This window comes from Stenella coeruleoalba, assembly GCF_951394435.1.
Source record: "Stenella coeruleoalba genome assembly, chromosome: 1".
In the NCBI taxonomy this organism is placed as follows: domain Eukaryota; kingdom Metazoa; phylum Chordata; class Mammalia; order Artiodactyla; family Delphinidae; genus Stenella; species Stenella coeruleoalba.
In genome coordinates, this window is record NC_137169.1 from 71200311 (window position 1) to 71209792 (window position 9482).

Sequence of the window (9482 nt, forward strand, 5' to 3'; positions counted from 1 at the left end):
GATTCTTTGCTTAAATCGGGAGCATTCCAAAGGCTGACTTAATTACTACAAGTAAAATTAATGCACCTCTTCCACATATTAAATTTATTCTAATTGCTTGAGCCAATCATTGACCAGTCTGTAGTAAGAAATTGTTCACTGATTAGCCCTTTTGATATGACAGGCCATGAAATTATCTGACTTCTCTCTGTGCTTTATATAAAATAGCTTGCAGTTTTAAGGCAGGTACTTTGCACAGCAGTTGTAAATGGAAGGTTTACTTTTGATTTTGTCTTTTGAATAGTCTTTGGGAGCTCAGAGTGAAAAATGAATAGAGAGCCAGCCAGTTTTTCAGGGTTGTGTGCCATGTGTCTCCTCCGTCAGATTAATTTTTGATGTATCATTCTTCTTTTTATATTTTTGGCATGCAGAGGAAGAAGCTTGCTTTTCCCTTTGTTTTTGTTTTATTTCTAAGAACATCTGAGGTGTTCTTAAAACTTGGTAATGCCAGTGCTGATTCCCTCATTATGATACGTAATTGTCTTCACAGGTTTCAGAGGGAGCTAAAAAAACTGGGCTGATTATGAATCATGGAGGTGTATATGGAGGAAGCAGTTTTATCTCAGAAACTATAGGCATGATAAAATAAACTTCTTATGACAAAAATATCTTGCTAGTTCCTTTTGTGGTTTTATGGGTCTTCATATTTAAACACTAGATAATGACTTCAGATTAATTTTTTACCTTCTTTCTGTGTGTTGGTGAAGCAAGATAGTGACTTTGTAGCATAAGTGTTCCAAACCATTTAGCATCTGACCCCTTTTCCATTGAAGTTACATTGTAGGGAAGTGATAGCAGAATATAGTGACCTGCTAATAGAATCACATATGATGCATAAAGAATGTAGCAAATGCAGAGTAGCTCAGATAATGTGAAACAGAGAACTCAAAAGTTATCTAGGGAAATTTGGTTTTCTAAATTTTCTTTATGCTTTAGTGATAGCATCTAAATTATGCAAGAGTTCATTTGATTTGCGTTGTAGACACAACCTCATGTAACTTTCAGTGCTCCACTTAAAAAAAACTCTTTATTTGCACCAGGTTAAGGATAGGATGGGAAAACTTTAAAGGAAGAATTTGTAATTTCTTTACCCTCAGAAGCTATATCAGGAGGCTGTATATATTTTGGAACTGCCTTCATAGTATGTGTGTATTGTAAGGCTGGTATTTACTCTTTGATTCCTCATGCTACCCCAGAAAGCAGTAAAACACTTCAGTAGAACCCAGCAAATAACCTGGTTTCACGTGATTCTGGGAACTTAGAAATGCTGATTAAATCACTTCTGAAGTTTTTGTATCCTCTGCATTTGAAGAACTGTGTCCTTAAGGGCTAGTCAGAATTAAACTTGGCTCTTGGTTTTTATATTCTTTGCCACCCCTCCCTTGGTTTTTTAAAAATAGTGATGCAACCTTGGAGATATAATCATCATGGCCTGCGGTTTTATTTTCGTCCAGTGGATGGACTAAACTACTCAAGGATATGGGTTTGATCTTACTAAGTTTTGCTGTAAGAAAAACTGATACATGAAAATCTAAAAGTTTAAAATAAAATAGTTAAGAGCAATCATTTTATTAAACTGCTCCCTTTATGAATAACTAGTAACCAGATAAATAACAGTTTGCTATGTGGTGTTTGGAATGTCATTATGATATAAAGTACAACCATATATTAAAAATTGTACACCGTTGAATAGAAGAATAAACTGTTTCATTATATCTGTAATGTACTTTGCAAGGTAACAGGATAAAAGAGTAGATAATACTGCTGTTACCATCACTAGAAACAAAGAAAGTGTATGTATTTATGAAATTTTGTTGGAGGTATTGTGTACCAAAGCTAGTACTTTAATAAAATGACTAATACGTGGCATTGAAAGGCAGATATATTATTCTAGAATAACTTTTTAATCTTTTCAAAGAAAAATTTATCTTTGGAAATTATATAACTATTATGTGAATTCATATGTTCTGACTACCTTTAATTTTGGGGGGTTTTGATTGTTTCCAGAATGCAAAGCTCAGATATCCAGTGTATAGGAGCAACTTCCTGTTGCATACAGAATCAAAATATATGCCCTTTTTTTATACTTAGGAGAAGGAGGGAGGAAAGGAGGGAAAGAGAGGAGTTGTTGTTATTATTATTTTTTCATCTTTTGTGACATTGCAGGACCATAGAGTAAATGATGGATTTGTTTGTTTTTCAGATATGAGGATCAATGATGCAGACTGCTGGGTTCGATGAAGCTGGACATTTATAACTAGATTCATTAAGGAATACAAAGAAAATATTTAAAGGGATCAATAATGGTGTCTTCTGGTTGCAGAATGCGAAGCCTGTGGTTTATCATTATAATCAGCTTCTTACCGAATACAGAAGGTAAGGTAACAGTTTAAATTTTAAGTTCAGGAGAACTTAAACTATGCAATCTTTTTTTTTATGTAGAAGTGGCTCGAATGAGTATTTTTTATTATTTTAGAATTAAGTGTTAAAAAGATTTCCTGAATGTCATATTCTTTTTCTGGTGGTTGAATTATTTTCATTACACAGCTATATATTATAGAAAGTGATATAAATCTGAATTTATATTTTACATACATTTGTAAATATAATCATTGTAAATAATCCTGAGAGAACTAAATGAAAGCTTTGCTTTGGTATATATGTTACATTTGTTGACTGAATTTATGCCAGTAAAATTGAAAATATTTTGTGGCAACTCTTTGATTTCATCTTTAGTTTTGTGTGCTACTTAAGTGTGGTCATTTTTCTAAAACTTCTAAATACATTCTTTTTATATTTTCTGGAAAAAGTTATTTTTTGTAGTGCTTCCGTTCTAATGTTATCTTTATTGAAGACAGACCTGATTTTTAAAGAAGTAAAGACACTTTAGAGGGTTAATGAAATAGTTGAAACCATAATTACTATATGGATTTTCTGGTATCCGTTATTTCTTTAGTCTTACATGTTATTTCCATGTGAAAATAACACCCTTCCAGGTGCTTTTTACAGAGCAGGTCAGAAGTTAATGTGGGGCTAAGATGTGTTAATTTTATAGCTAGTTGGTAGTGGCAGTCATTGTATTCAGCATGAAATTATATTAAACTTGTAAAATCTGTGAAAGAATGCAAAATCTCGGAGAAATGCATGTAAAATATAATGGATTTTTTGGTCACAATTAAATATTCTTGAAGAAAATGTCTTGGAATTTTTAAATTGGCTATATATGTACTTTTAAATGATCCCATTTATACCTGTTAATAAAATCGGAGATGGAAAAAAAGGCATACTGTCAACTAATAGATAGAAGCTTTTTATTCTAATGTCTTTGTAATAAGCTTCAAAATGTTAACATTTTTCCGAAAGAATTCTGTTTGAATTGCTTGTTCCAAAATTATGTTTCATCACTTCTCCTTGCTGTCCCAGTCCCCTACTTTCAATATATTGACATAACTTAATAATATAATTCAGATAAATAACAAGTTGAGAAAAATTTTAACATAAGAACTTCTGTATTCAGAAAGTAAATAATGCTCACTTGGATTTGTCACACATGAAAGTTACAAATGGGTTAATATTTTATTTTCAGAAGATATTGCTCTTTGCATCAGAATTGAAAGATACATCAAATCTGACATTAAAATGTAATGTCTGAATGAATAGTACTGTAATGATAAACAACGAGCAGAAACTGAGTTAATAATATGAATCTCTGGCTTGGATTGTTATGAAAATCTTGTGTATAGTCTATAATTTTGCAACTGTTTTTTTAGAGGGAAAAACTAACTGAATTCCTGCTGTTATGTTTGAATGTTTTTATACATTTAAAAAGATTCCAGTTGTAGATCAATGGCTCATTAGTCCACATAATAAAAAATTTTCCAATCAAGATAGAGACTACTTTGCTGGCACAGTAGCTTAACTCAGCAGGGGGCTAGCAAACCAGAGACTTTTTCATGAGATACTGCAGTTTTATTTCTAGTGTCACCTATCAGGTCAGGATGCATATCTGTTGTTAAGAGAAATTTCATTTTTGGTGCATCAGGCCAGGGGGTGTTGCTTTTGAAGCAGTTCCCTCCTACAGGTAAAAAGAACCTAGGACGAACCCACACTACTAACTGTGAGGGTATACAGAGTTACTGTGCACTTCACTGTTAGAACATTGATCCAGCGTCACGTGGTTTTGTCTTAGAAAAGTTTTACGCGACATGATAGTCCTTTATTGCCAGCAAGCAGATAATGCTTTGTGAACACCTATAGAGAAGACCAATCAAAGTGGGGTATGAGAGCACAGGGAAGAAGATATAAATTTAATTATTCAGCCATTAAGTTTCTTCAGGGCCCTTACATGATTGTTACTTTTTCAAATCTTATAGCTATGAGCACTTTTTTTATCAGCTCCTGGATGTTTGCCGGTAAGCTCAGATAAGGTTTTCTAGATGGTTTCCTCCCTCCTTCCTCATTTATTGAGTGACTAAATTGAGCCAGGTGCTTGGGGTTCAAAAATGCACAAGGCACAGGTCCTGCTCTTCAGGAGCTTGTGGTCTTGTGCAGGGGTCAAAACCTCAAACACCTACCTATTTGGCCAAGCAGGCAAAGTAACTTGAGTGCAGCAGGCCAGTGGAGGTCTGCAGCAAGCAGGAAAGTGTTTGCTGGAGGAACCACGGTTGCCTTTCCAGTGTTTAGCCTGGTTTTGCCAGTCTTCTGACTTTTCAACAGAAACCAGTCGTTAGATTTTTAAGTAGTAGCAGCTAAATAAGATTTTGTTTTTAAATAAAACAAGCCTGTGTATTGTATTCAGCCATGGACCGTGCCTTCCTTTTCAGAGCTTTCTTTTCTCCTGTTTACAGTAGTGTTTTACCTTAGTGTATGATTTTAAAGGCTTAACATAATTTTGGATTTGTTTTACATCTGTATGTATGAGAGGTAAATTTCCATATATGCAAGGAGGAATTATGTATTTGTTCTAAGTCCAGGCAAACATTATAAATATGTCATGTTTTGTGTGCATGTTAAAGAGCAAATCACTAAACATTTTTTTTTAAGTTTTACCATGGTAAAAGCTAATTATATAAAGGTTTAATTGCTAGAATTAGTTTATCTTCTCCATTTCTGTCAATTAGTGTTTAAGAATAAAGTCTTACCCGTTAAAATTTACTGTTTTTTGCAAAGTAGGAACAGTGTTTTATTTATTCTTAAAGTCTCTCCTGTGTTTTTTTGAAAATTATGTTTAGAATTTTCAAATAAAAAATGATTATAAAGGACCAAACTTCCACAATATTTTGTAAGTTTTTTTAGAATTTATTTTACTCTTAGAGGACTAATATCTAGCACTTTAAAAATCAGTTTTGTTGAGAAACTGGGGTGCTTTGATTCTTTTGGCCAATTTTTACAAGCCAAGTAACCCACTGTGGAAACATGTATCAGTAAGTAGGAAAGTAAATTGAATTTTTGTGTCCTAGAGAATTAAATTATGCTATATAATGGAGCCCTGGCCAGCATAAGTCAGATATATGAAGGCTTGCTCAAGTGACAAGTTACAAATAATAGCAGTTCTTCAGCGAAGTAGGTAATACAGATTTCAGGTTGAATTCTTTATGCAGTGAGTATGTAATTAGATTTCATTAGTCGAAATTTTAGTTAATTAACTTGAATTACATTGTTGCTTATCCTTATTTCAAAGAAAATATTATGCCAGGTAAAAATGCCACATAGATACAGCTTTACATATTTATTTATATACATCAAGAAAATTTAAGAACATAGCTGTAGAAATAGTATCTTAGCAATTTTTACTGTACTTTTAAATTCTCTAAGCACATTTTACAATGATTTTTGTGTTAATTATGTCTTAGTAAAAAATGATGTTTGGCTGTAGGATCTTTTTGCTAGTTGAGTGGCAGGAAAATAGTAGATCTAGGGGTCACTTATGAATTTAAAAAACCTGTTTTGGCCTATAAATATTTTTTTCAGAATGGTCTATAATTTAGTGGAAGGAATAGTAACTTCGTTCTCCAAGGTTAAACTTAAGAAAGATTAGAATAATTCAGACCTGTATTTATTCTTTATATCTTTCATTCTTTTATTGATGCATACATGTAATAAAATGTACAGAATTTATATTTACACACACACACACACACACACACATACACAGAATGTCACCTTCACAAGGGCAGGGATCTTTTTTGTTGTTCATCAACATGCAAACGCCTAGAACAATGCCTGGCTTATGGTAAGCACTTATTCTGTATCCGTCACTGAATAGCATAAATCTTTGAAGAGGGTCGTGGTCTTAATAGTTGGTAGAGGGACAATAAACAGTTGTAATAACAGGGTGATAAGTGCCATGATGGTGATACTCCAGAAGCATTGAGTGTGTGTCAAGAAATGCTTCCAGCCTGAAGTGATGATGATTCTTGAGCTGAATCTCAGTATGAGCTGCACAAGCTAGATAAAGGCAGTGGTGAGCATGGTGGTGGAGAAAAAACCAACCGAGAGAGAACAGCATGGATGTGAAATAAAGTATTGCAGTAGTTCTCAAACTTGAGCATAAGAATCGCCTAGAAGGTCTGGGGTGGGGCCCAGGCATTTGCATTTCTGAAAAATTTCTGGGATGAGGCTCATGTTGCTCAGCATCACACTTAAGAACCACTGTAATCTGGTGTACGGGTAGTTGAGGTGAGGTATATGGTTGCATGGCTGTGGCTATAAAGTAACTTTTTAAAAAGTTTTTCCAGAAAAAATTATGATTTAATTCACTGTGATTCAGAAGTTGTAACCAGTTATCTATGGTTCTTTTCATATGGTTCTTTATCCGTCTGATCAGGCTCCTTGGGCATAATTTTAGGCTTCAAAAAGGGATTTTTGTTTTTACTCTTTTTAGACATTGTACTAAGAAAGAAAAAAATTGGAAAATTGACTCCACATTGGAAAAAACAGAACGTATTTTCTGTGATGGGTAAATGTTGTTTTCTGCACTCCTAAACCACCTTGCTTCAGTTTGTCTCTTCTCACTGTTATAACCTTGTTCTTTTTCTTGCTGGGATTAACTACGTGGCCATTGCCATCATAATGCTGAATTGACTTTACTGTAGGGACTTTACATTTCCCAGTCTAGCAAAATTGACTGCTTTTGTTCATTTCAGATTATTTGATTAGTTTAAAGCTAGGAGGTAAATTTTCAGCAAGGTACATGGGGATTTGGCCGTATGACTCCTATTAAACTTAATGGGGGTCACAACTCCCATTAAATTAATAGGAATTGTATGGTATATCCATGTTTGCTGCAGGCAAATGTAACCTTATTTTTTAAATTTGCAAATTATGTAAATTAACATTGATATAAAACAAAGCATTTTTTTAAATGATTTATTTATATTTTTAGTGCAGATTAATGCGATTTTATTCCTTAAGAAAGTACCTAACTATATTGCTCTTAGGACACTAAATATTCTTTTGTGTTATGTGAGTGCAATGTAGTTTGATTGCAGCAGCGTTCTTCTGCATAGGTTCTGATGTAATTCATTTTCAAAAATATAAATATTAATGCCACTTACATATTATATGACATTGCCTCTGATCTTGTAAAAACCAAATGCCTTACAGTACTACCAGGATTTAAGAGCAAGGTATATGAGTTCTGATTATGACTCAAAATTGAAAAAAAAATAAGATTAAACTTATTGGATACCCTGGCATCTTTAAAAACGTTAATTTAGAGTATACTTTTGTCATTTTAGATACCAATATTCAGTGTTAAATTATGCCATATTTAGTATATATAGAGATTAATTCTAGTGCTTGCTTGTTGATTTTTTTTCTTCTCCCTACTTTTCCTCCCCACTTCCCACCCTATTTCATCCTCTTTTGCTTCTTTTTCCAGTGTTTAGAAAGGTTGACTTATCCATAATCTCTGTTGATTCACTAATAGGTCTATTGCTGGTAGAAAAGTGTTATAAAATCAGTGTGTTACACACAGACCTTAATAACACTGTATTTGCTTGGCTGCTTAATTTTTGCAAACCTCCATATTCTGACAGAAAAGACTGAATCAAATATTTATTTAATAAATCTGTTATGAAGTAATTTGCTAAAAGTAAAGAGGTCATAAACTTGTCCATACAGAAGTAAATTTTTGAAATACTGATTTTACATTCATATTAGACATTTATCACCGTTACTATTATATTTTGAAATAATCAATAGTGTATTAAAGGTGGCTTAATTAAAAGCACAGGAGACATGTAAAGCACCTTAATTTTTCTGAACGGTAATTGTGTTCATTACTCCTTACTAAGTAATTTCAATCGTGATGAATCTCTTGCCTCATTTCTGGAATTAATGTACCTTTTCACTTTTTTATATACTAGGTCGTGGTATTAGAGAATAAGATAATACAAATGATTGAGCACATCTGAGTATTAATGTAGAACTGGTAGTTCTCAAAGAACTTTTTTTTTTTTTTTGTGGTACGCGGGCCTCTCACTGTTGTGGCCTCTCCCGTTGCGGAGCACAGGCTCCGGACGCACAGGCTCAGCGGCCATGGCTCACGGGCCCAGCCGCTCCGCGCCATGTGGGATCTTCCCAGACTGGGGCACGAACCTGTGTCCCCTGCATCGGCAGGTGGACTCTCAACCACTGCGCCACCAGGGAAGCCCTCAAAGAACTATTTATCTGCCACATTACTAAGGAAGTCTTACTGAAACATATGCTTGGTACCCTATGGTAGTCTTTATTTTCTTTTCACCTCCTGCAAGACAGAGAACGACATATGACAGCCGTGCAGTCTACATGTATTAGACATCAATGTGGATTAGTGAATATCTCATGACATCTTTCAACCCTATTCTTTTACTCCTTTTGTCAAATTGACAGAAGTGATTCCAGGAGAATATCTAGCCTCGGCCCCGGATCTTTTGGCTAAAATGTAAGGCTGAGAAGGGAATTCCATATAAGAGCTTCTGGAAGCAAAAACATTTATAATCCCTTCTTATGAGCATGGGACTCTCCTGAATTTGACTTTTATGTTTGCTATTATTCTTGCTTTGAGGGTTTATTTTTCCTAAAAGCTTTCCCCTCCTCCTGATTTTGAATGTAATACGTTCTTATGAGAAAAGATACAACATAAGAAAATTAAGATAAGCATTTAAAATTTTTCATAATTCTAGACCTTGATATAACCACCATACATTTCCTTCTTTTTCCCCAACACACATGATAAAAACAAAATTACAGTGTATAAAACAAAATTATGTTCTTCATTTCCATATACTTTTATATTCTGATTTTTCCCACTTTATTATCATAACTTGTATTACCCTGTCATTATATATTTAGATAATAGATTTTAACAGCTGCATTGTAATTTATCATGTATATGTCAAAACTGATTTAATCCTCCCTCTCTACCTGTTGGCCATTTGAACCTAATTTCTTTCAAGTAT

General features: G+C 33.8%; 1 protein-coding gene across 11 annotated transcripts in view; it reads left to right on the forward strand.

Moving 5' to 3' along the window:
• The window catches only part of ADGRL2 (adhesion G protein-coupled receptor L2), a 211896-nt gene that overhangs the window by 64616 nt on the left and 137798 nt on the right, over positions 1 to 9482 (forward strand). For all 11 annotated transcript variants that reach the window (XM_079943889.1, XM_079943891.1, XM_079943892.1 and 8 more), the window contains exon 2: positions 2243 to 2415. In XM_079943889.1, the coding sequence (XP_079800015.1) occupies positions 2343 to 2415 (73 nt within the window). In that variant the 5' untranslated portion in view covers positions 2243 to 2342. The remainder of the gene's footprint in view (positions 1 to 2242; positions 2416 to 9482) is intronic.